This window comes from Fusarium vanettenii (genome assembly GCF_000151355.1).
Source record: "Fusarium vanettenii 77-13-4 chromosome 4 genomic scaffold NECHAsca_3_chr4_2_0, whole genome shotgun sequence".
Taxonomy (NCBI): domain Eukaryota; kingdom Fungi; phylum Ascomycota; class Sordariomycetes; order Hypocreales; family Nectriaceae; genus Fusarium; species Fusarium vanettenii.
The window spans coordinates 3053447-3080940 of NW_003315879.1; the positions used below are offsets into that span (position 1 = coordinate 3053447).

The window sequence follows — 27494 nt, forward strand, 5'->3', positions numbered from 1 at the left end:
TACATAAACAGTAAATCTCCAAGGCTCCGAGGATCCGCGATCGCATTACCCCCACCATGCCATCCCTCCTTCGATATCTCCCGTTTGCGCCCTTGACGACGCCTCTCCAGGCGCTGACGTACCTTCTCGGCATCTCGCTCTTCTCCATCTCGTTTCTCGTCTTCTTGAACAGCTCCGTTTCGTTTGTTATTACCGACTTGATTGGACAGAAGGAGGGCGTTGGCAATGTCGTCGGAACGCTTGGTTTCGCCGATGAGCTCGTCGCGCTCGTCGCTTGCCCGGGATGGGGCCTCGTGTCGGATCGCCTGGGTGTGAGATGGGTCGCTGTTATAGGATATGCCATCATTGGCATGTCCCTTGCGCTGTTTGTCCAGGCGCGCGCTGTGTATCCGCAGTTGTTGCTTGCGCGCGTCCTGTTCGCGGTCGGCGCTTCGGCAGCGTGAGTTTGAGACATCACCTGACAGCCATTGGCGAGATGCTGACCTTTGTAGGGCTACTATGGTGACTGCGATTCTACCCTCCCTGACGGACGATAGCACTAGCGACGAAGACGAGGCCAATGCGAGGTTCAAGGCACTTCGAACAGCTCGCAACAGCGTTGCTTTCTCTGTTGAATCTGAGGCGACGATTACACAGGATCGATATACACACTCCGTCTCTGAGAGCGGCTCAACAGACTCAAACGACAAGGCTGGAAGACCATCGAAGCTGGCAGGGTTCGTGGGACTCTTCACTGGATGCGGTGCCCTGGTGGCACTGGTCCTGTTCCTCCCTCTGCCCGTGCGGTTCGGTGCGATTGACGACGTGACACCGGCCGATGCAGTTTCTTACAGTTTCTATGTCGTCTCTGTGGTCGCCTTTGCCGTTGCCATCTTTGTCGCTATTGGTTTGCGCAATATCAAGGGCGAAGAAGGCAAGGGCTGGAGTGTGCTTCTCGGACTGAAGAAGGACCATGACTCTGACAGCCATGAGCGACGAGTGAGTCTGCCGACCCCTTTCGAATTCACTTGCTAATATTGTTAGAAACTGGTTCCCTATCTCCATCTCATGAAGGACTCGGTTTTTCTCGGATTTACAGACTCCAGGATCGCCCTTGGATATCTGGGCGGTTTCGTAGCCAGAGCTTCAAGTGTTGCCATCTCCCTTTTCATTCCTCTTTTTGTAAACACCTTCTTCATCAACAACGGATTCTGCAAGGGTGATCCTCACGACTCATCACCCGAGCTCAAGGAGGAATGCAGAGCTGCCTATGTGCTCTCGTCTATCCTGACAGGCGTAGCTCAGCTTATGGGCCTCATCTGCGCCCCTATCTTTGGATACGTTGCCAGTCGGACTGGCCGTATCAACTCTCCCATTGTCGTTTCGACGATCTGTGGTATCGTTGGTTACATTATCCTTCCTCAACTATCTAGCCCGGAGATCAAGAACGTGGACGGCCGAGGTGGCAGCCCTGCCATCTTCCTTGTGGTCTCTCTCCTTGGCATCAGCCAGATCGGCGCCATCGTCTGCAGTCTCGGCTCTCTTGGCCGCGGCGTTCTCGCTATGGAAGTACCTAGGACTGCACGTCATGAACCTCTGCTGCAACCGGACGAGCACGAGTCGACCGACGACGAGAGCGAGCCGCTGATGTCTATCTCGACGGATCAGGAGGCAGCTTCGCGTATCCGCCTCAAGGGCTCTATTGCAGGCGTCTACTCGCTGTGTGGTGGCGTTGCTATCTTGCTGCTCACGAAGCTGGGTGGACTCTTGTTTGATCGACTATCCAACGGCGCCCCTTTTTACATGATGGCCATTTTCAACGCTGTGCTTCTGGCGGCGACACTGGGGATGGATGCTTCCCGCGCGTTTGCGCGTCGTTTTTAAAGTTTTATTTGTTTCTTGATCTGTATAGCCTATGAGGAATGAAAAGCGTCTTTACCTCTCTCCTATTCATCTTGTTACATCGGGGTTATATCACGGGTCGCATATCATTAGGGGTTCACATTGAAAGACTTGTAGATGGAGCAAATGTTTTTTTATTCATACTGCCTATTACTGACTCACCGTTGAAACTATCTGAGCTTACCCTGCTTGTGTCTTGATGGCTCGCATCGCTCAGGGGGTGCCCACCCACTGACTCTTACCTCGAAGACTCACGTCGCCTAGGGGTAACTCGGCAACTGGAGCGCACTCACTCGCCTTGACTCTTTACTTTGTCATCAGTCGCTCCCCTTCAGTTATCGTCCAGACACGATGGTCACTGGACACGATCCGATGTGACTTCCCTACTGGCGCAGGCTCCCTGTACTGGATCGGACTTTCGTCGCGGGACCAGCCTGGGCGGGAACGGTTCTGCTCTCTGGCTTCGGCAAGCCAATTTGCTAAACCTTCCTCGTACTTCTGTCTCTTACGCGCCGCCCTGGCTTTGGGGAGCTTGCTCCAGATATGCTCCTTAACAATAGTGATCTTGTCCCCAAGACGGCAGATGGAGGCAAAGAGGCCGTCGTCAACGTGACGACGGGCATAGCGGTTGCGAAGAGAGGTACTACAGAGATCAATTCTGCCCATTGTGACAGAAGTGCGTGTGGCGTGTCCTGAGTTCTTGTTTGTGTTGTGCTTGTAGGTCAGCTTCTCGGGTTTCAGTAGTTTCTGAATTGAGTGTTGAGAGAGAAAGTAATGGAAGAAGGGGACGGAACTTTTGGCTACCTATATAGTTTTCGAGATTTGAAGTTCTGACGATGTTGAGAAAGAATTCGAAGAGTGAATAGAATTGTCAGAAGTTACCGGGCATTCACTTAGGAACTGAACATTACAGGAGAGAGACGAAGAGGATAGGAGAAAAGGCCTGAACAGACTGAACAGGGCCATTTCTCGTGGTGAATTTAATCATACATGTTATTTGTAGAAACTCATTGATGAGTTCCAAAGAGCCACTGAAACGACAGAAACTAATAGACATTCACTGCGGAACTGAACATGGGTGAGAGATGTGTGAGAAAGGCGAAGAAGCCATGAAGGGGCTGAACAGACTAAACAGAGCGGTTTCTCGCCACAAGTTCGTTTACACATGCTATTCAAAGATTGAAGGGCTATTTGAAGCGTCAGGGGCCACAGAGCATCCACCGTTGATAGATTCAACTGAACAGAGAGAAGAGAGATGTTGGTGGACCTGAACATCCTGAACAGAAGACTTTCCTTTGAGAATTCACTTAAAAGTGATATATATAGTGACATCTAACGTATCTTGTACCGTTCAGGGGTTAGCTGGGTCTGGTTCTCACGTCTGATCAAGGGAGAGAAGCGTGTATACAATATCAACTATAGGACGATATATCTCGAGTTTGTTTGCTTGATGAGACTCGGACTCGTAATGCGTATCCACTAAACACTCTTCTTTTATGCGGCGTTGAAAGCGATACATGCAAGTCGAGTCGAGGCATGCTCACCACAAAAAGGGGCTCGGGCTAAGGGCTAGAGGCAGCCCGTAAACTTCCAGAATAACAAGGAATTTCCACGCACAAGTAACTATGATGTTCTCCATTATGGTATTACCAACTGGCATCGACTAGCATCAACTTGGTCAATTCACTGAACATGCTTGAGGTGAATGTCGGGCGAGTTCAACAAGACAAAGATCACGACATGTCACAAGGGGCGAGGCATCACGCATCAATGGCACTCTGGGATATCTGATTTCACTTTATTTCACTCAAAGACTCCCCGGAACCACACTACCGTGAAGCGCATTTCAACTGAATTTTGTACGGAAAACCTTTGAGAAGACCTAGAGGGAGAAAACTTCTGGATGCCAGCCGAGCTGGTGGCAAGGTATCGGGCCCCAGCGGGACAAGCCAGCGAGGCACGACATCCGGCCACTGAACCAATGGTCAACTTTTTTCAACCTTTCAAACAACGGATATCATCACCCTCTCGGTTTGTCCACGGTGAGACACAAGGAGGGGTGGACATGACGTTGACCCAATGTGCGTATTTGACATGCCAAGGGGGTTTATGAGAGCAGAGTTGGCTCTCTTATGCGAGTGCTGGACAATCTAGTTGCCGCCGAGGCTGGGGAAAGCCGACTGGTCGCTGGTGTTGATGGGAGCGTTACCCTCACGGCCACCGCGACCACCGCGGAAGTTGCCTCCACGGCCACGGTCAGAGCCACCACGCTCACCACCACGGCCTCCACGGCCGCCACGGCCGCCGCGGCCACCTCGGGTGCGCTCAGGCTCGACGAAGCGGGGGTCGAAGTCGATGGTCTGCTTGACCTTGCGCTCTCGCTGGCGCTGGGCCTTGCCGCCGGTGCCGGCAAAGTACTCCTCCTCCTCGTTCTCGAGGGGCTTGGCGTTGGCCCACTTCTTGTCGAGCTTGCTGCCCTCGTTGGCAGTGCGGACGTTGAGGCCAGCGTCGAGAGCGGCCTTCTTCTCGGCCTGTTGGGCAATGTAGTCTTGGTAAGAGACCTGCTTCTCGGCCTCCTCAGCAGCAGCGGCCTCCTCGGCGGCGGCATCCTCGGCGAGAGCATCCTTCTGCTCGGTCTGGGCAATGGCATCACCGGCCTGCTCGTCCTTAAGCTCAGCAGTACCCTCAGTGGCACCCCAAGACTGGGCAGCCTGCTTGTCGGAGCCACTATACACCGTTAGCATCCCGGGCCAATAAGCCAAGATTAAGAGGGAGCATACCCATGGGCACCAGATCGGGAAGGGTGTCGGTCATCGCGGTCGCGGGCGTGTCTAGCGCCACGGCCTGCAGAAAGTATGTGAGCTTGTTTTCATGTGAATTGGCAGATGAGCCTCTGCATTACTCACCACCACGGACGCGGGCACCAGCACCGCCTCGGGGGCCAGATCGGGGGGTCTCCTCAGTGGATCGGCCGTGGTTTCTATCGCTGCCAGCACCACGATCTCGGAAGGCTGTCGTTCGAATGTCAGTAAATTGATAATCCGGGCGAAAGGACCAGGTGCAACTGACCACCCTCGTTGCCGCCAGGACCTCGGCGGTTGCCTCCAGCACCACCGGCTCTCACGGGAGCCTGGGGCTCGACATTGCGCTTAGTAGTGCGAGTGGTGTTCTTGTCGACAGTCTTGACAGGGACGACGGGCTTCTCCTCGCCATCGCTGTCGTTGCCTGGATAGGAGCCGCTAGGTCAGTACGAGTAATTGGGACAAGGGCGTTGGGCAGCGTCGGAACGAGTCGACCGAGCGACGTTGGGATTTGACGCTGGAGGGAGGGGTTTCAAATCGTACCGAGGTAGGCAAAAGGGTTCTGAGAATCAGGTTAGCATGCTTGAGGATTTAATCGACAATTGATGAGGCCGCGGGCGATGTGATTGTCTTGGAAGCGAGCGGTGGGAGGGGCAGTCGGCGTCGCGTTAGGTTAGGGCAAACAACCTGACGGGCGATGACGAAGGACGGGAATGAGGGGTTGTATTTTGGGTCGACGGCGAGGGCACACGGCGGAGGGCGCTCGACGGCAGGATAATGAGGCAGAAGATGTCGAGATGAGGATGAGTAGGCGCTCGTAGAGCAGAGTTGATGAGAAGCTGAATAGCTTGAAGCAAATGCGAGCTTTGCTGAGGGCATCCAAAGCCACCGTCAGGCAAAGAAGCCGTGGGCGCTCATTCCCCTCTCACTCACACACTCAGGGCGCAGAAAAAAGCAGGGCAGGTGCAGCAAGCACAATGAAAGCGCAGAGCAGCACACCAAGAAACAATAGAAGGAACGAGCTCCAAAGATAATAGAAATGAATACACACCTTTGTGACAACCGACATCTTTGTCGTCGCCTGGGCTTATCGCCTTCCGTCCGGGGCGTAAATCAGAATCTTGAGGGCGACGAGGAAGTTGGTTTACGGTCGCATGACCTTGTAAGAGGGAGGAGCTGTTGCCGGAGAGGGAGGGGCGGGAAAGATTTGTCTGGTGTTGATTTTTGGTGGTGGAACTAAACTGGTGGTGATGGGGGACAAAAGCCCGCGCGCGGTACAAAGAAAATCCCGGCCCTCTTTTTTTTTTCTCAGGTAATTTTTTATTTTATTCAACCCACTACTTTTTGCTCCCTTCTTGTTTCTCTTCCTCCTCCTCTCCTCTATTCCAAGCAAATCACTGGCTGCTTTCCTTCTTTTGGCTCCCCAGAGTGGGACACTGGAGTGAAACTCTGACGCACGCTAGAGAGGCCTGCCTCGCTTAACATATTGTTGCAATATTTTTGTGGAGGTTTTGGCAGCTTCTGTTAGGGCATGGACGACCGCATCCAATTGCGGAACAAGCTGAGCTGCCCTGTGCTCTCCCGCCACTCTCCAGCCCAAAATCCCCCCGCAATTGGAGATCTGCCATTTTGTATGAAGCTCTTGTCGAGCTCGAGACGCACACAAAATACCCCGTAGAGCAATTGTAGACCGTTCACCTCATTCCCGCTTCTCTTTACCGTCCTTACATCCCGAAAAGTCAAACCCGGAAACTGTCCTGCTAGGAGAGTTTCGCCAGGGGATCATTCCAGAGCGTAACCCTCCGTTTACCCCGCCAGAGCTTTAGCGCTCTCAGCCCCGAGCTACGCATGTACTGTGAGGTAGGGCTTCACCATGGGAACCTCCATCATATCATCTCCCTCCATCCAACGTCACCTCCAGGCTCCAGCATTGTATACGCATTGCCAGCGCGTGATTGCTACTGTAGCTCTGGAAACAACTCAGAGCCTTCTCGTACTACCAGAGAGACTCATCTCCGAAAGCATCAGACCAACAAACCCAATTGCACCACCATCACGCTTCTCCTCGGCTCGCCTAGCCATGCGGAGCTCTAGACAAAGAGGCCCGAGCTTAGTCAGTCAATTGCATCAAGCCGGTGTTTACCCACCTCGGTAACTTTACCGGTCATGATCAGCAATTGAGCATCAATTCGTTCCGTGCCTCGGCAGCTTCCCCCGGCGCCGAGCCGCTTCAAGACGTCGGTGTATCATGAGGTTTGTTTGCTCGGGTCGGTCAATATGCCGGACCTTGCTTGGGCTCAAATGATCTGGCAAACCCCAAGCGCCTTGCAAACAAACTAGAACTTCACATCATCCATGTTGAACCAGTTCCACATGATACAGCTTCAAATGATACAAGTGGGTTTGCTCGTAGGTGAATGCATGACTACCTTATGTACTGCATAGGCCGTAACTGTAATAACCAATGATACCTTCTCGTCTCACCGACCTGTAAAGAACCTCTTCAACTCAGCCCCAACTTTCGCCCAGTCACTAGCATCACTACTCCTCTGCTCCGATCTCCCTCTTACAGACCCCTCCTCGCTCAGGCTCGCGGGGATCCTCCTCAGTCTCCTCCCCTCTGTCGTCCGCACGGGAGCCGTCAATGGCTGGTAACGCTCCAGATACTCCGATGATTGCGGTGCTGCGTGCGATATCCGCTGCATGTGCGACGTGAGCTGCGAAGGCAAGGGGCTGGCGACGTGGATAGTCGACAAAGGCAGCGGGTAAGGCGTCCGCATCACCTGATCGGGGTATTCGGGAGGTGTGCGGTATCCCGACGAGTTGATGTCGGAGCGGCGACGCGGCGAGGCCAGTCTCGACGAAGGTCGTTTCAGGGGCTCCTCCCTGACCAAAGTGAATACTTGTTTTCGAGATGGGGTTGGTGATCGAGAAGCTGGTGCCACGGGGAGTGAGGCTGCAAGCTGAGATGCATCTTTTGAGGCCAGCTCTGGGCTCTTTACTGGTGATACAGGCGGGTAAGCTGAACTCGGCGCGGAGGCGGGTTTCCGCAGGTGAGGCGGACTCTGGAGGTAAATGTCGAGGGCAGATGGCCGTTGGTTTCGAAGTTTGGCAGCGTGATCTGGCGCCCGCTGCATGAACAATGGAATCGGCTTCAGGGGACTCGGCTTGAAGGATGGGCCGTTGATAGGATCAAAGATGTCGACCCAAATGACCGACTCTGAAGGATCTGCCAAGTTGATTGACATGTTGTTGGCCCTGTTTCCTTCGCCGTCAGCTCCATCTCTGTCAGTCTTTTGTGAGGCCTCTCCGATGGAAGGAGGTTGCTAGATATTGTTGTCAGCAACTCAACACTTGAAGCGTCTGGAAGAAGACTCACTTTGGCACTGTTCTTCTCGTCACCTTTAGCTTCCCATCTCCTCCTCGTCAATCCCCCATCCACCCTTTCAACCCTTCTGAGGCCCCTTTTCACCACAATGCTCTCTTCCCTCACATCGTCCACCTCAGCCTCAACCACGCAGGCCGCGCATAGAGGAGCCTCTGTAACCTCCTTCCCTCCACATCCACTGTCCCTGGTTCCTTCCTCTGCCGTCTCCTCGTCCTAAAAAAGAGCCTGAACTGGCACCCCTCGACAAATGGCCCTGCTCCCATATAGCAGGCATCCGTAACACGCTCGGTGCCAGAAACACCATCCAAAGCTGACGCACTCATCCCCTCGAAATATGAGTTCCCCACAGACCCAGCAGATGGCAAGATCGAGAAGCGCCGCGTGACATGGGGAACAAGCGAGACGAGCTGAGCGGCCAATGACGTGGGGAGGCCCGTTAGAGAGGTGGAAGCAAAATGTGCATGTGAAGATGTTGGTCTGATTGCCCGATGGCATCGTTGGAAGAGTCTTAGGAGAGGCGTAGTGCAGTGATGATCAGCATGTTAGAGTCAGCCAATGTAACGAGTGTGTAGAAGTCAGTTAAAGATGGGGATAAGGAGTCCATCACATGATTCCTCGTGGAATACTGATGCCATTTCGATACAAGGTGTCGGGCAGACCTGAAGAGACCGTAGGTAATGAGTTTTTTGCCGGATTTCCCTTAACGTTGTAGTGGCAGGAGCAAGTGACAACGCAGAAGGAAAGCACAGCAACGCACGTGGACAACGGTGAGCATGAGCATAAGCAGGAAGATATACACTTGATGCTTGATCCTGTGACAATTGAATCCTACACAATCAACTACATGATGAACTCAATTCATCCGGTTTTCTCACAACCTGAATCCTTTTGCCGTGAAACGCCCTGAACCTGAACCTAAACCTTGACCCTTTGCCGTGTACCGGGAAAAACAGAAACAAAAACAGAACCCAATTTGTTTAATCAACCGACTCAATCCGCAGGTTCCATGCAAACAAACAAGTATGCAGACCTCTCAGCCTGGAAAAGCACAATCTCAAAAAACTCCAGCTGAACAAGACCGTCGCTCGTCATATCCCGCGTCGTGCTCTTTCAGGACTCAGGCTAGTAGTAGCCAGGTTTGTTGGCCAAAACAGTGTTGATGATATCAACGTATTTAGCCAACAAAGCTACAAGCAGCCTAGGTCCAGAAATATCAACGCGCAGGTCGTATTATACAATCATTCAAGGATGAGAAACTTCAATCAGTTACCATTCCTTATTTTGGTTCGCTCGTCAAGATAAAAGGCCTAGACCCGGTTCTTAGGGCGAGCGAGCATGTTGAGTCGGCTCAGACTCAGAACGGCACGCTTCTTGGATGGGGTTGCCGTATTAGGAGTTCGGGGGACCGCGCTGCCAGTTCTGGTCTTCTTTGCACTGGGGGTGCTACCAAGGAGGCGAGGAGCGAGAAGAGCCTCACCCTCGGGGACGTGCTCGTTCTTACGCTTCTTGGCTGCGCGTTCTGCTTCCTTCTCCTCGGCTTCTTCCTCGTCCCAACTGGCCCGGTGGCGCTTCTTGTTGGACATGCCGTGAGGAGCTCCAACAAGAATCTTGGTAGGACCAGGCTCATTGTTCTCCTTGTTCGCCAGGGAGACGGGGGCGGTGGTCCCAGGGAAGCTACCAGGCATCTCCGCGTTAGGCTTGAGGGACTGTCGGACATGGCGAACGCTGGATTGGCCAGGCGAAGCTCCAAAGCCAGCAGCAGGTGTCTCTCCAAACTCGATGGTATGATCACTGCGGAAGGTGAACTTGCCAGGGACGGATGGAGCCTGGAGTTGAGTCTTGGGAGGCTCAGGCAGAGGTCGGAATCCAGAAAGATCAGGGTATCTAACATCGTCTGAGTCGGTCTTGGTAACCGCCACGTCAAGGCCCTGGAATGTCACTCCCAGGTTTCGTGTCAGCCGATTCTTGAACGAAGACTTCTGGGGAGAAGGAGAGCTCTGCTCGGTCGAAATGCGTGTGACCTCTGGTGTGAAAGCGACATGCTTCGTCACCTTCCGTCGAGGAGTAGTCAGCGGAACAGGTGGCAAAGCCTTGTCCTTGTCAGCCTTGGGAGGTGCAGGGGTCTGAGATATCATGGGTTGTGGGATCGCAGTCTGAGCGTTTCCAGAGGGAGTCCTGTTTCCTCTCATAAAGGACTTGACTCTGTCAAGTCGGCCTGAGCTGAAGACGCGGGTTCCGGGGGTAGTTGTCTTGGTAGGAGAAGTAAGTGTTTGGGCACTGATAGACTTGGGGAGGCCACTCTTGAGATCAGACTTTGAGGGCGACTTCACTAGGGAGATGGTTGGCTTGCCCGTGTGGGCGAGAGAAGCCTTGGTTGGGCTCATCAGTCGTGCCAAGCCTGCGTTTAGAGCTGGAGCTGGAGCTGGAGCTGGCAACTTGGACGCGCCGTTTCCACTAGACTTGGGTCGAGGGATAGACGAATCATCACGCGAGACTGGTCGATCTGTCGACGCGTCGTCCTCCATGTGCTGCTTGAATCTCTTCGAAGGGACGCGTTGTTGGACATTGGGGTACAGCTGGGTCTGCCTAGGGATAGCAGACTTCTTGGGTGATGGGGACCGTTGGAACTCGTCAAAGTCAGCTCGAGAGGACTTGCGCTTGATGGCCTGGGTCATGCGAGGCGTGGCTGGTGTGGGGACATCAAGCTCTGCCTTTGAGGGCGAACGCTTCAGACCAGACTTGCCCGGAGAGTTAGTCGGGGTCGTTTTCAGGTTGGTCTTGGAGTGTGTTCGCTTGAGAGACACGACAGGTTGGAAACGTCCGTTCTGGGCTCTCCAGGCAGAGGGGTGGTTCTCGATCGAGTCCATCTTCTTGAACTCTGCCATATGGGCAGCGCTGAAGCGTCCAGATTTTCCCCTGGGCTTGGCAATCTTGCGCCCAAGAGCATCAGTCTCGGCGGCCTCCGCCTCTCGTTGGGCAACCAGGTCAGCCTTGAACTTTGCAGTTTGCTCCTTGAGCCCCGCCAGCAGTTGCTGAGCATCGTCGCTCAGTTCGGACTCGAGGCCTTCGCGTACGTATCGGAACTTGAAAGGGGATGATCCCCCGACCTTCGACGGCGTGTCGGGTTGGGCATTGGGTCCGTTGTCCTTGATATCTTCGAATCCCAGTCTCAGGGCCGACGAGGGCTCACCCATGGTCTGGTGAGCTTTGCTAGGGTGCATTTCATCGTGAGGAGGCTTCACCGCCGATGAGGTAGGCGTCGACGGCACGGGGGCGGGCGAAGATAGCGCGGCATGCTTCTTCTTCGGCGGGGAACGCTGAGGGGATTCAGCCTGTTCGGCGACGGATGACAGGGTAGGCGTCGCGGCTTTGGTCTGCGATATCGGGTCAGGTTATCGGTCCAGAAGATTAATGATGCCATCGTGAGAGCTCACCTTGGAACCAGAAGCGCCGGCCAGCCAAGCTGAGCGACGGCGCGGAGGGGACATTATTAGTATGTAGTCAAAATTCGATATTTATGCGGCTCGTTGGCAAGCAATTTCAGCAATTAGAGGGACGCGATCCTCGTGTGTCTTGGGTCGTTGATATGATGTCAAATCTTTGCTGGCGCGAGTGTTGCTGGTGGGGATTTGTTTACATTGGCCGAGGTGGTCCAAGCTCCCCCTGGAGGAATAACAAACTTAGGTGGGGAGATATACAGTGCGCTGACACAGTGTTTTCATTCTAGCTCGGCGTCTACACTGTATTTTCGTCAGCTGACCTACCCTGTGGCACGATGAAGAACGAGACTTTTGATCATGATCCATCACGAGTTCCATAGACACGGTACTTGAGCTCGTCCTAGTCGCGTGAATTTCACCCGTTTTCTATGTGTGAACCGGTTTACGAAATATGGGAAAACGTCATAGTGTTAAGCACTCAGACTTTGCATTCCTCGGAACTCTATGCACGAGGAGCCGTTGCCTGGGTGGTTTCAGCCTTTAGCAAGAAACAGCCTTACTGAGAGACACCACGGCAACACACAAATACCCGTGTCTCAGTCATAACCACAACACCGGAAACATCAGATCGTATAGAAAATGGTATTACTCGACCATTAGTTGGCGTTGGGAAGTCACGTGTACAATGACTCTTATTCTCTCGAGTGTCGTGTTTCTATTACTGAGCTGCCTTGGTCCATCCGCCATTGGATATAGCATCCCATGAGTGGATAAGAAATCTTTACCTCACTCTCGCCTTAGGACTAAGTACCATGGTTATAAAGACTTAGCAGCTAGATGTCTTACGTTGTGAACTGATTGGTAATATAAGGACACTGGGGCGAGATACGGCTTGGCCTTTGGGCACTCGTGGAATAGGTAGGGTAAGAGAACTTCTAGCTCTATCCAAACTGCTAGAGTGCAATTGACTCAATCAACCCATCTAAGAGATAGCCTGTTTAGTTCGTTGGTCTGGGTCGTCGTTGACATCCATGTTAATCATCATCGGAGGCCCTTTGCAGCTCCCAAAACGCGAGCACTGCAACTACTGGGCCTGGGTGACAATAGGTAGAGTTGGGTATCCCATGTGTTGTCATAAACTCTCGCTCTGTACTTTTTCAGAGTGCTAGAGTGTTAAGAGATGTGACGCTGTTGTGATGCTGTTGTCCATTGGTCTCATACACCGAGTGCTTCTCCCACGGACGCAGCTTGATGTGCTATTGCACACCTAGCACATGTGAGCATGCTCTACACATGCACCCTATCACGGCTCTTCTGAAGGCTTATGATAATATACTCATGGGATCGTGTTCTCCAATAACTGGCGTGCAACGTTGCGTGTCTCCGCGAGAAGGGACTCGAATACCAGAGCCAACAACATGGCTTCGCTTCGTGAACATGTGGCTACTTGAAAAGCCCCGAGACTGAGATGGCACCATGCAAAACATACTCACCGATCACAAATTCACATGTTTTCCCAGTGCCAGCGCGATCCAAGCACCCACTAGGCAATGGCAATTTCAGGCTAGGCAGATCATAATGTCCAGAGGAGAATTGACTTCAGACCTGCCTCTTTAATACCAGCTCGGATCACTTATATCATAGCTCCATGGAGCGGAATGCTGCGCATAAAACCGGAGACTGGCGGAGGTGCAATGCGAGACTCCGGCTGAATGCTGCCCGAACCGGGCATCGGACTAGTATAGTCCGGCGTCTCGTCATCGTCAGAGAAAATCGCGAGAGCCTCAAGCTGGGGGTCGCATCCTGCCAACCTCGATGGTCGGGAGCGGCAATCGATGAGACCGCTCCGAAGCAAAGCGCGATGAAGCGCGATGAGATGATCGAGAACAAGACCCGAAGGGACCTGCTGCGCCGCTTGAAACGCAGGGGCCTCAACTGAAGCTCATGGTTCTCACCCTCAGGGGTTGGATCATCGCGGTTGCGCTCCCAGCCGCGATTCGACAAGAGGGCCTGCTCGAAACGAAATTCACGACGATTTAGCCGAGAACGTGGTCAGAAGTGCTCACGTCACTTTGTCTGAGCGAGGCCAGGCACCAGAACCACCAGGCCAGGGACAGGGCAAAGAGAGCAGCTCATGGGGTGAGGTTCGTTGGATCTGGTCCTTATGCCGTGCAAAGTGGCCTAAGCCGCGCTAGAAATTTTCCAGAAATCAGCTATACCCACTTTTGTCTCAGCCCACCGTCTTTAGCACCATGCCGTGACCGGGGCTCTCCGATCATCCCGGTCTTAAGACTGTAAAAGCCCAACTCAAGGTCAGCTGAGGCGCCACTGTTTTCACGACATGTCCAATGAGCCTCCCGTCAGTTGTGGTCCCTCGTTCGGTGAGGGAACTGCGAGACAAGAGACTCGTTGGGGCATCTTGGCCAGGTAACTGGGACTTGTGATCGTGATCCATAGCGCCATGTCCTCGTAGTCTGATGAGACATTCATGATGCCTGCACTTAAAGGGTACAGCTTAGGCAACACGGTTGCTCAGCAACTTGATGCACAAGTTTATATCACTCACCGGACGGTGAGGGACGGTGACAGCCTCTGCACCAGAACGGGAGTACCATAACGCCTTGTTGGGTTGGTTCAAGTTGTCGTGCAAGGGCGGAAGCTAGCACCCAAGGAAGCTAGATTCGTGACAAGGCATCTCGGATGCAGGACGGGTGGGTTCAGACGAACTGCCTTCGACTTATCCTGGCCAAGGATCAACCGCCCTGCGTAGTATCGTCTGCAGGGGTTTGATTTGCGTCTGACCTCGATCATCGATGCGGTCTTCGGCAGTGAGTGATAGGGCGCAGTTGACAACTCAAGGAGGCCGATATCGTACTTGCGAACGGTTGAGCCTGCAACACGCCATTGTCGAAATGGCATCGCTTTTGGACCATGTGGGTTCCCCAAAGCTAAATGAGGACTGATCTGAATGTCCTCATTATCCCACAAGGCGGGTGATCTGGGGAAGTAACCATAACTCAAGATGTTGAGTCCACATCCAGAGCGAGCTTTACGTATGACTTACCCCAAGAGGTGATCGACGACGGGTCTATCCTTCGGGGGCTTGTGGGCGTGATCAGTTAGCCACCAACTATTGGCGGGAAATGAACGACGGGCAGAGTTTTCAAGATGGCTTCTGGAACGATGCATGGAATCCAACTCTTACACCGCGTGAGGCTCCACACGGCCCCATTGCGACGACTCGCGTCGACCAGAACGATGTGATGCATCGTGGCATCTTGGACATGGACTATTGATTGGCAGTGTCTCAGCTGCCTCAATTGTCGAAGCAGGTGAACAGCCTTCTGGTCTTCGACAAGGGTCTGCATCCTGGAGAGAAGACGTGTAGTTGTCGGCTTGGCCGGTGACGGATGCTTTGCCTGTTGGATCACCGTTCATGCTATCGTTGCTCTCTATCCAGTCGTCGTCAAGTAGGTTTCCACAGCAAGCACGGTCGTGATGCGAACTCGTGTCGCTAATAACCAATGTGCACGTCTACCTAGGATGGCATGTTCTGAGAATGTACCTATAGGCTTTGTCAGTTTCACTCGCATCCATTCTCCATCGTCAAAGCTTCCAAGTCCTTGGTCGGCACAACGTCCGGTTGGTGAAATCCATGTTGGGCTCGCGAGCCAGGGATGCCGGCTTGCAAGGTCATGTCATTGAGAAATGCCGCCACTGCCACGCGCCTAGGTGCAATTCCTGGGAGTTGATGCATGGACTGAAGCAAGACAAGACAGGAGAAAGATGGTAGAAAGGGAGCTGTCTCGCTTATCTCACAATGTGGCTTGGCCGTTGCAAGAAAACCGTGTGTCTAGACTGACCTGGCCAGTCTCAGCTTTTGGTATGCTCAACCTCCAAATGTGAGAAATCGACAAAGATGGAAGTTGGCATGACCGGGTCGCACGAACGTGTCCGAGCGTCATGTCAGTTTCAGGCACTCGCCTATCAAAATGCCCGTGAAGTGGGAGCCTGGTCTTGATGGTTCTCAAAGGAACCTGATGCATCGAGATGAAACCTTGAGCAATGCCTTGAACTCAAAAGGTACCAAGGCGAAGTCGAGGCTGTACAGCACATGTATCGCGTGTGGTCGCAAGTTGAGAGTTTCGAAGCCGAACTGGCCGGCATGCGAGACATGCGGCGACCAAGTGGGGATCACGATCATGGGGCCGGGGGCAACGCAAGGTCCTGCGTATGCTTCCGTGAGGAGCAGTCTTGTTTGGTATCGAGTTTGTGAGGGACTTTGCGAATTCCGTCGACGAAAGCCGAATTCGAGGAATAGCTTGCGTGTCAGCATAAGCTGTATGCGGTGCAAGTGTCTCTGAATCTCGTGACATGTTTCGGAACATCGGAGATCAGAAGGCGACGGCCCAGCAAGGCGGATGGCCCTTGACAGACAGCCACAGTCGCACGCGGCACGGCTTGTTGAGCACACTGGCCTCTTTGTGGATTCGCCATGCCGGTAGAGAGGCCTGCTCCGTCCTTGAGCACAAGTTAATTAACACGGCTCTTGGGCCACACAATTGAGGAGCAAAGTTTGGAATGTGCTGCCGCATAATGGGCTAGAGCAACAACATCTTCATGGACCGCTGTTAATGAAACAATGCCCGCGGTGCGGAGGTTTCGGACGCATCAAAGCTCCAATCCGAGAGGAGAGTTCTTCACGGCGCAAGGATCAAAGTGCCTCAAGGCCCGGGTCCAGCGCTAATCGAAATACGGGTCAGGTGTGGTGCTGACCGCTCCACCATGTGCTCGTTCGTTGTCGTAAGTCAGACTTGGACATTGCGCTGTTTCCTCTTCCAGGATTTTTGATTCTCGGTCTTCGCGGAAACCGATGCGATAGGGGGACGACAGCTAGTGAGTGGCGTCCAAGATGGCGCTGCAGCTGGGCGAAGAGCTGAAAGTCGAAGAGATAGGCGGCAGTTGTGTCGGCTCTGAAGCCTCGCGGTAATCGAGCATGACGTACCACAGCATCGACGAAGCTCGATAAAAACAGCGCCTATCTTTCGACACCACAGGGGGCCTGGAAGAGGAACGGTGACGAGACCTCCAGGTGCAGGCCAGCGGGGCGAAGCAATCCCTGCCAGTGAGTGGATAGCAAACGATGGATCGTTCCCTGAGTTTTCTAGAAGAGCAAGGTTGAGAAACAAAAGAAACGGTGTAAATAAGCATGAAAGGACGATCAATTGGATCGTGCGAAATGACGGGCTAACGTCTGAATGATGAAACGAAGCGGCAATTTTCTGGCTCCTCAAGGTGACTGGGAAGGGCATCTCTGTCCGAGTACGGCTGCGAGTCTTGAAAATTCTGACAGCCATCATTCTGGCATGCCAAGCAACGATTGGAGAATGGGGTGTGAGATTTGACGCCGCGAAGCAAGAGGCACATTTTGGCACATGCCACACCACCACCACCAACGTCCTGGGACTGGGCTGCCAACTCTCTTTGCTTTCTCTCCCAGCCAGGCAGCCCAGCAACAAGAGCATCTCCGGCGTGAGAGTGGGAAGCGGGGGCTCCGATGTTGCAGCCGACCAAATTCAGCCAACCAAGACGAGTTTTCTGACCTTCCAGCGAGCCAGCAGCAATCTCCTCACACGAGCGAAAATCCCCTCACGGTTTTCACAGCCAGCTGAGAAGAGGCTGCTGGAAGATGGTGTAGTCGCTTGCACAGAGCGTGGGATGATGGCATGGGGGATGGCCTCTCAATAAATCCTTATCTTTCACGGCGGCGCCGACCGTCAGAGATGAAATTTTCTGCTGCACTCTGCTGCATTTTGCTTCACCATCAAGAAACACCTCTTACAGTTGGTGCTATCCAGGTCCGGTTAGTGTGGGTGGGATGTGGGCGATGGCTGCGGCGTCGGCGGATGGGCTGTCCTTTGGGATGGCAGATGGAGGAGGGACCGCGGCGGTACGAACGAGGGAGGCGGCCGAGGTGTAATATCCCTTGATTGGATCCCAGGCTCACCGTTCCGAGTCGAGCGAGATCACCTTGGCCTGTGCACCTTCTCCCGTGTCTCTCGAATCCCTCACTCAATCTCCCATCAGCAGGCGAGACGAGATGGAGCTAGGCAGGCACCGAGTCCGAGTCCTGGAACAGACCAGACCAGCCCAGGTGGAGGAATTCAAGGTGAAGAGGAGGAGAAGAGGCCATGGATGGGTAAAAGAGTCGGGTGGTGTCTGCTGTGTGGACTGGTTTTTTTAGTGGGTGGTGCCGCTGGCTGGTGCGTGATCCACTGATTCCCACCTGGACCATGCTTGGCCAACCCACCCATATGTGCTCCTGATTGGCCCAAGGGCTCAGGCCCTCGCAGTGTACGCAGAAAAGAAGGAGTGCCCTTGGCCGCCCCCTCCTCGCAATTCCCATTACATAAAAGAGTACGGGACGCTGCCTCCCTTGCGCGCGCTCTTCCTGTTATCTTACTTCCCCCCCAAAAACCGACGCGAATTACAGCCCGTTTTTATCTCGTCGTAGAATTTCTTACGTTTCGGACGTCCCTGCGACATCCCACTGAACTGATAGGCGCCTGTTAGACGCGCTGAACAATCACTCGCAGAGCAACCATTATCTGAGGCCAAGCAGCGCCTATCGCACCTGATTTCGCCCTATTCGTCGAGCCCCCGTACAACCCCCAACCTTGGCCGCATCTGCTATCATCTTGCGCCCGCCGCACTTACGCCCGCAACCGCAAAGCAAAAACCCAACGGGCGCACGCTTGCTCTGGACTCGATTCTCTGCGCCCGTCGTCGTTTCGACGTTCCACCTCGTCACGTAACAGAATTCCCGTTTTGCCTGTCTGGGGCGTTTGCCGCCGTGCGGCAAATCGTCTCGAAGCCCCTGCCTGGGTATGGCAGACAAGATGTCCATCGATAAGGCGGATCCGACGCACAACCAGAATAGCAACCATCTCAACGGCCTCAACGGTCATCGTCGAGAAGAGACCGACTCGCCCGCAGGCTCTAGCCCTGACAGGGACCACAACCTGGGGATAACCTCTGCCAATGCTACCCAGGAGGCTCAGCAGCCCAAGAGGAAGGGCGGCCGCAAGCCTGTAAGTGAACCAACTCTTGCATAACATCTTACCTACACCCTCTATCGCCCTCAATGTTTGGTCTTGTACATCAACGAGATCGACACGTTGACCATGTAACGATGGTTGCGGGCGTCTCTTGGCCTTACCAAGAGTGCCTTGAACACAAACACATTCCCCGCCCTTGCTCCCGACCTTGCCTCGACTAAGACATCCACCAACACATAACAATGCCATTGTCGGATAGCAACTAACAGACAACGCCAAAGATCTATGCTACGTCCGAAGAACGAAAACAACGCAACAGACAGGCTCAGGCTGCCTTCCGAGAACGCCGAACCGAATACATCAAGCAACTCGAAGAGACCATCCGCGTCCATGAGTCCAACCTCCATAACCTCCAGGCGGCCCACCGCACGGCCGCCGATGAATGTTTGATGCTTCGCTACAAGAACTCTTTACTCGAGCGTATTCTTCTTGAGAAGGGCATCGATGTTCAGGCTGAGCTTCGCGCAAAGACTGGTAGCCCCAACCTTGGGCCAACCCATATGCCGCAGAACCTGGTTCAACCACCACCAATTCAGCGTGCTATTATGAACCGACACCACCAGTCTCGTCGATCGAACTCGAACATTGCACCAAAGGCTGAGCCCGGTCCCGTGTTGCCGCCTCCCCTCCAGCCACACTCGACCGCTACCTCGCCCAAGAACAACCGACCAACACCATCGTCGCACTCGAATTCGCCGACAAACACTGGTGCTTTCTCGCCAGCGGCCTCGGACAATGTGTCGATGCGAGGTTCCATGACAAGCATGGGTCGACAGCAGATGCCTCAGCAACCGCAACAACCGCAGCAGCAGATGCCCCAAAGCACACAGGCTCCTAGACAACCAATGATGCAGTCGGGTGTCCGAGGCGGCCCGGTGTCTTCGGGCGCTTCGTACTACCCCACCCCCGCTTTCCAGAATCACATTGAGCAGCTAGGTAAGCTGATGATGCCTCAAGCCCATGGCCAAGTAACGTAAGCTGACAATATGGGTACAGAGCAAGAATATGACGCTCAAGCCGACATGATTGATGATTCCGAGATTGAAACACCGGCCGGACACGGAGGCTATCCATCAGGCTACAATGGCGACAACCAACAACCCATGATGATGTCGCCAGCCTCGAACGGACCCGGGCACCAGATGACACCGTCACACGAGCCCGTTCAGCCACCACAAACCACACACTCCCAATACCCATCTATGACCCAGCTGTTGGACCAGAACGGTCTTGACTGGGACCCCTTTGGATTGACTGCCAGCATGCAGTTTCCTGCGCAGCAATTCCAATTCGACCAAACCAATATGAGGTGAAGGCGCATACCATCGAACAGGACCCCGGCACTTATATCGACGAATGCTCCAATCACCGACAGGCGCCCACGGAGCTGACACCACAGGAGGCCCGGCCCTCCTGTGAGCTCCCGTTTGTGCAAGAAATCGAGACTCACGGCTGATGGGGGTTCCTGAGGGGTTGAAATGCCCGACTCAGGTAACCTAGTATGCCATGGCATGCAGCGAGAGGACATCGACACTTAACGACCACCCTTGATTGAAAGGCAATCTCGCCGCGGTTGACTTGTTGGTTCTTCTCAGCCGTCTGGTCGACGGAGTTGATGCTGCGGGATGTGTGATAGATATATCCTACCGCAACATGCCTCGACAAACAGGCCACCTTCGGTCCTGGCACGCAGTTTGCATTGAAGTGCAGCTCTGGCCGTGACCGGCACTGACTGTCTATTCTTACGACGGCAGGTCTTGTCGACGGACACATGATGAATACTACTATCATGGGCGGAAGACTTTTGATTGTTCATGGACGTTGTCTATTGTTGAACAGCACTAGCAGTATCTTTATATAAAAGTTGTTGATTGTTTTTTATTCTTGGCAACATCTCGACGACATTTGCTTCGACGTTGTCGAACCGGGCATGTCGCATTTTACTCATCAATGGGAATCGGCGGTTGGAGTGGACTGGGAGGGGACGGAATGCAAGAGAGATACCCAATATGATGAAATTTTATGACGCGAGATAGGCTGGAATTGCGTATTGGAAGAGGTTAGACAAGACGAGCTTATTTTATAAGGGTGTTTGATTCTCGGGAGGGCGTTGGATATGGCGAACAAGGGCAGGATAGCTTTTTCAGATCTAGCAAGGATACAATCCACCTGTTGGTTGGCATCATGAGGTTTCCATGGGGTAATAGCCCGCCGTGTGCAAATATAGCGTCCCTGTCTCTGCATCACGCCTTCTAGAACGTCCCCATGAGCGCTTCCTTGCCTTGTCCATGTCTCACGGGGCCCACGGCGTGTGGGACAGAGGCCAGCCAGTCAACAGTCTTACCCCGGAAACGAGCTCCTGGGCGCTTCTGTACCTGGGTGGATAGGTCACGGCGTCTGCTGAGGTGAAGAAGAAGAAGCAGGTGAGCGGATCGTGGGCCTGGGGAGGAGGCCCCATGTGGGGACTTGAGTTGATGTTGCGAGTCAACTGGTGATGCTTGGCGTAATGCCGGACATCCTGATGGTTTTCTTGCGCCATTTAGGTCTAGGCTCTGGGTTTTCTTCTTCTTTTGATTAAGTGGCGAATGCTCAAAATCTTCAAGTCTTGTGGTATTAAAGAAATAACCAAGAGTCCGTGTTGATGGCGTTGACCGTGTCGATGGTAGTCAAGATGCAGCCCAGGCCAAGGCGGCTCGACTCCCCTTGGCGGGTCATCAGCGGGATGCTGAATCTGGATAGGATCAGTGGGGACTGGTAGAGGGTGATCCTCCTGGTGTGAACTTGACGCAGATGCAGGGGGCACGTTGCGAGACTGAGAGGCATATTTTGCGAGAGGCTCGTCAAGCATGGTTGTTTATAGCATGACGAGTTGGAGATCTGGGTCTCAATGGATGTAACCGTGGCTTTGAATTCATGTCCTACTCCAACACCAACTTTAACGGGTATCATGCATATCTAGGACTTACACAAACCACGTCATGATCATGATCCCCATGACCACCAGTCCGGCTGTCCAACCTCTCGGAATTGGTGCTGTCACACAAGACGCTGCACTCTTCCATAGCACCTTGGTCTTGCCAGCCTCATCCACCTCATCAATGCTGCAGACGGCCTTGCACCCATCCTCGTCGTCCTCACGGGGTGTCAACATGCCCCTTCTTTCAGCATGTCTTGTCTCTGAACGGTCCTCGAGACTTCTCTTATCCGATCCCTCACTATCCGTGCCATTGTACACCATCTCGATCCACTGGATCTGCATGTAAGCCGCGCCATTGATGCTCATATTGCCGCTCCAAGAACCCCCGTCACTCCACGCGTTGAACAGGACCTGCGCCGGGTCCTTGGGCGTCTGGAACTCGATGCTGGCAACCTCCTGACCCGCCACGTACCACACGGAACGCGAAGGCGTCCAGTCGAGCCGGTGTACCACCCAGTCGTCCCAGCCGAGGCCCTTGGGGAGGGTGCCGTTGCGAGTTGCCTTTGGGACCTCGTCGCCGTCGTCGGTGAAGGACGGCTGGTTGGTGTACTGGATCCGGTTCTTCGGGTCGTGCGTGAGGATCTCAATGTCGGCTTCCTGCACGTCGGCCAGCTCGTCGCCTTCGAGGTATGTGAACATTGCCATGCAGGCGCCCGCGCTGCCCGTGACTCGGGCGAGCATACGGAGTGAGAGGTAGTGATATGTTGACACGGACTCGAACTCTGCGGCGGTCTGAAAGTCTTTAAGACGCATCGTTCGCATAGTTAAGAACGTGTCCGATGCCGCATCGTCGTCCTCATTCTTCTCGATGTAAATATTGTTGGGTGAGTTGATCATTAGCACAGATGCATCGCCAGAGAGGCTCACGCCGCCGCTCTTGCGATTGCTCCAGTCCTGGATACCCCAACTGTCGTTCCAATCGTCGCTCTCAAAGTATTCGCTTGTAGTGTCCCCCGTCTCAGATGCGTTCTTGATAACATCTGGTACACCAGCGTACTTTCCAAGATCCCGGAAATCAAAGAACTTGTGCTGTGAGTAGTAGGCAGAGTTGGTACCGTTCGTGAGGTAACAGTCGCACTCATCGTCCCCTGTCGAGGCACCGTGTACGACGGTCGAAAGCACGGCAAGCTGCAAGTATAATGAGCGGATCGACAACATGGTTGTTTGTTAGTGAAATAGCAAAAGAGGACGAGCCTCAGAGAAGAGCATCACGGCTGATCAAGTATCCTGTGTTGAAGAAGCTCTAATGTCGCCTTATGGGGCGTCACCAGGGTCAATGCCCGCTATAGACGGTCGAGACCTGCTTCGCCTCATGGAGGCCGCTGAGAAGGAGCTGAAGAAGCGGAACTCGGCACATATGGCGCTATGACCGTATTTCAGTAATATCATTTTGATGGGCGAAGTTGTTGATGGCATATGAAGTTGCAGTTGATTGAAGAAGCTATCACAGTTGTCAAAGATAGGTAGGTAGTTAGTAGATATGGATGAGGACCCAGGACAAAGGGATAAGGCTGATCACGTGACGAGACTTGGCCTCGGATCTTGCCAAACCCTGTTCTGAATCGCTCGCGCGGCGTCAGAGGCGCAGCGCACTCATTGCATTCCTTCTCGCATTCATATGAACACTTTTTTCTTCTCCTCCAAAATCGCGCAGCGCATGCATCTTCTGCTATGTAAAAAGGCGCAGCTCGCGATTTCCTTGCTCACAAGACCCTCGCTCTGCTAAACTCTTTTCCTCTCTCTTCCTCCAACAGGTGCATAAGTATCACGATGACATTCTCGGTTTCCGCAAACTCACCTTTGGGATGATAGACGCTCCAAACTATTATCGCATCGCCGACGCGAGAACGTACTGCCAAACGCCATGTCGTCACCTAAGCCGTCGCCTGCCGACGTAGAGAAGCCCGAGCTTCAGTCACCGGTTGCGAAGCTGCCAGAGACCGACAACGCGCCCGAGAACGTGGAGAAGAAGGAGGAGGAGGCGGATCCCGGTTCCGATCGCGAGCCTGGTGAGGCTTCGCCAGAGCCTGAATCTTCGGATGCCCCCAACAAGGACAGTAACGCGCCACCTCTACCAAACGAGCCGACACCAGATGGACCCCCTTTGCCAAATGAACCTGTGCCTGGTGGTCCTCCCCTGCCGAACGAGCCTGCGCCTCAACCCGAAGACGACGGATGGGATTGTCAATGGGACCCAACCACCCAAGCCTGGTTCTTTGCCAATCGCTTCACCGGGAAAACGCAGTGGGAGAACCCGCGCGTCGCCACCCCTGCGGCCCCAGGTACACAGTCGAGCGTTCCTAAGCCGCCCGTGTCTGAGAAGCCTGCCGCGGGTGGTTACAACCCCGCCATCCACGGCGACTACGATCCCAACGCCTGGTATGCGCAGGGCAACAACGAAGATGCTGCTGGACCATCCACTGGTGCTGTGATCGACCCGTCGGACGTTTATGCTTCGACGGCTTCCTTTAACCGCTTCACTGGACAGTTCCAGACGGCCGGCATGGGTCCTGAGCGGCATAGCGACGAGGCCAAGTCGCGGCGTCAGATGAACGCCTTCTTTGACGTCGAGGCTGCTGCCAACGCCCATGACGGCCGAAGCTTGAAAGCCGAGCGGTCGGGCAAGAAACCCTCCAAGGCAGAGCTGAAGCAGTTCAAGGAGAAGAGGCGCGCCAGGAAGGAGGAGAAGCGCCGCGCTTGGCTGAGAGACTGAGCGCGACAGGAGCTGAGGGGGGCGCGCGTGACCTGGGGAAGAAGCACTTGGAATTATTAGATATAGGCGGCATCATTCACTGGAAGGCGTTTCAGAGGAGTTGTGGGGACAGTCAAATGTTTTGCGTGGGTTGTTTGGCTGCGGATGAGGCAGGTAGGGGATTGTGATTTCCAAGCTCATTGGCATCGACATGGATGAATGGATGGGCGAGATGACCTTGGATGCAGGCAGACTCGCCGTCTCGCATTGAATATGGACCGAGCTAGAGGTCCAGGAATCAGACCATAAACTGAATATATACCCCTTAAATACAGCTTTAACCAATCACTTTTCTACTTTGGACGTATCTATTCGTCGTCATCTTCCTCATCGTCCTCATCCAACTCCATGTTCAAGTGAACGCTCTCGTCATCATCATCATCGTCGTCCTCCTCCTCTGCGGTTGGGGCAGTTGGGACAGGCGCAGCGAGCACCCGATCAGGAGACGACTTTTCTAGGACTTGTCTCTTTGGCGGTGCGGGATCCGAGCCTTCGTGCTTCCGTTTGGGTGGAGAGCCAGCCCGGGCGTTCCTATCTTTGTCGGCTGCGGTGGATTTGACTTTGTCGCTGGGCGCAAAGGGGTTGCTCTGGATGGGCAGGTTCTTCTCGAGCTGTGGCGTGGGTAGAGTCGATGGTTTGAAGAGATCCCCTGTCTTCCTCGTAGCTGATTCTTCCTCGGTATTGTCGTCTTTCATCTCCTCATCTCGCACCTCCTCCTCGTCCTCTTCCTCTCCTGCCACAGGGAGCTCCTCCAGCGGTGGCTCACCCTCAGCCAGGCTCTGAGCACCAGCGCGAAGGTTGGTGCGTAGAATCTCAAGGCCTTGATCATCGGGAAACTGCTGTGTCAGGTGAGGAAGGATGCTGGGGTACACTCGACCTCGCTGGTCCTTGTACGGGTTGAGGACGCTCGCGAGCATGGCATCGCGGTTACTGGTGACGATGGCCGTCTGGTCAACGAGGCCGCGCACAGAGGGCTTGAGATAGCGCTGTGGCAGGCATGATGGAATAATGGCCAGGAGAGCAGAAGCAGCGGCCTTGTGCTCTGGATCAAGAGGGGTCGCTGCAACGACGGCGGAAGCTTGGGGCTGGAGGAAGAGATCGACATTGGCAGCGATGCTGTTCTTCTTGGGGTCTGTCGTAGAGGCTGTTGGCTTCTCAGACTCCTTGAGATGTCCAGCGTCTTGCTGTAGATCCCTGCAGCATGCACCGAGCAGAGGATCCAGGCTTTCAACGGACGATTTTGATAGTGTCGGGCCAGAAAGGATGAGAATTTCTTTCAAAATAGCGTAGCCAGTCATTCGCACGCTGGGAAGGTTGATTCCCGACTTGAATACTCGGACAAGGTGGTCAAGGACCTCGGGGGCCAGAGCTACCGTGTTCTGCTCCAGACGTTGGAACAGAGTCTGCAGCAGGTGAAGAGCAGCAATGTGAATGTCTGGCATGGCAGCCCATAGCTCCTCTCTCTCCTCTCGGCCGATGGCAGCAACGGTTGGGAGAGCCTGATCCCAGGATTGGGATTTGGGCGAGAGTCTAGCTATCAGGAGTACCCGAGATGCAGCATCGACCAGGGCACTAGTAGGTATCGTGACGGGCGCCTTGGTGGGATACCGGAGGCAGTCTGAGAGGTAATGGAACAGGCCAATCAAGCGATCAGCGCCAGCATTGATACCCGTCCACGATGGGAGTACCTCGGCGGATGCACCGCCACCATGGGGTTCCCCATCCAGTTCGACTTGCGATCGACTGTAGCCGTTTGAACCCTCCCATGACTCCTCAATGGCTCTCAAGACCTGGTCGGCTGTAGAATGAAGGTCCTTGAGGAGAAGATCGACCAACTTGGCCCACTCATCACTGCCCCCTGACTTGGCGGCAACGTGGTGAAGCGAAATGACAAGCCTTCGTGAAGCCCTCTGCAAGCTCTGGGGAACAACAACGTCGTCTGAAAGCGTGGGAACGAGGAATGACCGGATAGCAGCTTTTATCTTGGAGCTGGAAGGGCGGAACGTGGTAGGATAAAGCGGGATCAATGCGGAGAAGGCGTCGCAGATGGTCTCAACCACAGACAGAGGGGTTTGCAGACTCTCGCCGGAGTTGGCCTTGATGAGCTTGAGGCAAGTGGTGATGAATGCCGGGATAGTGGGAGTGGCGATCTCTCTCACAAGAGTTTGGTATGGCTGAACGAGCATGTAAATCCTGGTGAGAGTGACCACGGCTAACTCTTTGGAGGCGGCAGGATCGCTTTTCTGCATACTCTTAGTAACACTCCGAGTTAGAAGAAGTTCAACAAACCTCGACAATAGACAGAAGGCCGCCAACCCATGGCTTGCATCCTTGTAGAACTTCCCATCCACCAACGTCCACGACAGCCTTGATGAGACCAATGGCCGTGAACCTGGCTTCACGACTTCGCCCGTTCAAGTGAGTGGTGATGCTAGCCTTGAGCTTATGGACCAGCTGAGCTCCCTCGGCGGAGCTGTCCTTGACCTTTCGCTCCTGGGGCGCAGACAATGGCTCCTTGCAGTGAAGAACATGGTTGATGAGAGATGGCAGCGCGTGAGGCAGCTGGGTTGGGGGGATTGAGGTGAGTTTTCGACATAGGACCCGCAGGTCAGGAGGTAATGAGGCCGCCATGAGGATCGTGCCGTAATGAAAGGTTGTAAAGGCGTTTCTGTCGTCTCCAAGTGTTTGCGCCGAATGGTATCTTGGAAGATGGGTTTCCTGGATAGGAAGGATGAAGAGAGTAAAGATTGATGTTGTGTCGTCACGTGCAATAAAATGAACTTGCAACAAATCCCTTACGTCCCTTTACCTCTCAATTCCGATGCGACAGTAACAATCGATGAGCGAGGTGTAATTGCTACGCTCATTCGCAGGTTGAAGCTGTACAAGTCTTGACTTTGACTTGCCCGAAACTTTTTTTTCTTCTACAGCAACAAGCTTAGCTTGGACTGACGGGAAGACCCCTGGCGGCGGGGCCTGTCGTGGTGTGGCAGTGATCTCTGATTGGTCTAGCGCCCGCGTTACGTCGACCCAGCAGCTCTCAATCTCCAGCTCTGCGCTACCACAAGCCATCAATACACGGTCAGATCCAATACGAGCCATCTCGTCAACATCCAACATCACCAACCACGGGTGCA

General features: G+C 54.0%; 7 protein-coding genes across 7 annotated transcripts; 3 read left to right on the forward strand and 4 right to left on the reverse strand.

The window, feature by feature from the left end:
* Nucleotides 1–56: 56 nt before the first annotated feature.
* On the forward strand, nucleotides 57–1863 carry NECHADRAFT_92960 (uncharacterized protein; the record flags this gene model as incomplete). Its single annotated transcript, XM_003051847.1, has 3 exons — nucleotides 57–439; nucleotides 492–978; nucleotides 1024–1863. 3 exons carry the CDS (start codon nucleotides 57–59, stop codon nucleotides 1861–1863), a joined length of 1710 nt encoding a protein of 569 aa, XP_003051893.1.
* Nucleotides 1864–3665: 1802 nt separating this feature from the next.
* On the reverse strand, nucleotides 3666–5861 carry NECHADRAFT_100237 (uncharacterized protein). The gene is made up of 6 exons (XM_003052306.1): nucleotides 5734–5861; nucleotides 5226–5244; nucleotides 4951–5106; nucleotides 4788–4892; nucleotides 4662–4725; nucleotides 3666–4608 (listed from the first exon to the last, which is right to left on the reverse strand). The coding sequence occupies exons 1-6, from the start codon at nucleotides 5749–5751 to the stop codon at nucleotides 4032–4034; spliced, it is 939 nt and encodes a 312-aa protein (XP_003052352.1). The 5' UTR covers nucleotides 5752–5861; the 3' UTR covers nucleotides 3666–4031.
* A 3004-nt stretch (nucleotides 5862–8865) lies between these two features.
* On the reverse strand, nucleotides 8866–11558 carry NECHADRAFT_100238 (uncharacterized protein; the record flags this gene model as incomplete). The annotated part of the gene is made up of 2 exons (XM_003052307.1): nucleotides 8866–11444; nucleotides 11505–11558. 2 exons carry the CDS (start codon nucleotides 11556–11558, stop codon nucleotides 9378–9380), a joined length of 2121 nt encoding a protein of 706 aa, XP_003052353.1. The 3' UTR covers nucleotides 8866–9377.
* A 6851-nt stretch (nucleotides 11559–18409) lies between these two features.
* Nucleotides 18410–20734, forward strand: NECHADRAFT_60448 (uncharacterized protein; the record flags this gene model as incomplete). The annotated part of the gene is made up of 3 exons (XM_003051848.1): nucleotides 18410–18601; nucleotides 18850–19564; nucleotides 19625–20734. The coding sequence occupies 3 exons, from the start codon at nucleotides 18410–18412 to the stop codon at nucleotides 19939–19941; spliced, it is 1224 nt and encodes a 407-aa protein (XP_003051894.1). The 3' UTR covers nucleotides 19942–20734.
* Nucleotides 20735–21590: 856 nt separating this feature from the next.
* NECHADRAFT_38694 (uncharacterized protein) lies at nucleotides 21591–22763 on the reverse strand (the record flags this gene model as incomplete). Its single annotated transcript, XM_003052308.1, has 1 exon — nucleotides 21591–22763. The coding sequence occupies one exon, from the start codon at nucleotides 22761–22763 to the stop codon at nucleotides 21591–21593; it is 1173 nt and encodes a 390-aa protein (XP_003052354.1).
* A 706-nt stretch (nucleotides 22764–23469) lies between these two features.
* On the forward strand, nucleotides 23470–24318 carry NECHADRAFT_79438 (uncharacterized protein; the record flags this gene model as incomplete). The annotated part of the gene is made up of 1 exon (XM_003051849.1): nucleotides 23470–24318. One exon carries the CDS (start codon nucleotides 23470–23472, stop codon nucleotides 24316–24318), a length of 849 nt encoding a protein of 282 aa, XP_003051895.1.
* Nucleotides 24319–24665: 347 nt separating this feature from the next.
* On the reverse strand, nucleotides 24666–26988 carry NECHADRAFT_92964 (uncharacterized protein; the record flags this gene model as incomplete). Its single annotated transcript, XM_003052309.1, has 2 exons — nucleotides 24666–26600; nucleotides 26647–26988. 2 exons carry the CDS (start codon nucleotides 26986–26988, stop codon nucleotides 24666–24668), a joined length of 2277 nt encoding a protein of 758 aa, XP_003052355.1.
* Nucleotides 26989–27494: the final 506 nt, after the last annotated feature.

Coding starts and splice junctions, on each gene's coding strand:
- NECHADRAFT_100237 (XM_003052306.1), bottom strand. Junction 4,893..4,950: donor TCCTGGCGGCAACGAGGGTG/GTCAGTTGCACC, acceptor TTCGAACGACAG/CCTTCCGAGATCGTGGTGCT. Junction 4,726..4,787: donor TGGTGCCCGCGTCCGTGGTG/GTGAGTAATGCA, acceptor TACTTTCTGCAG/GCCGTGGCGCTAGACACGCC.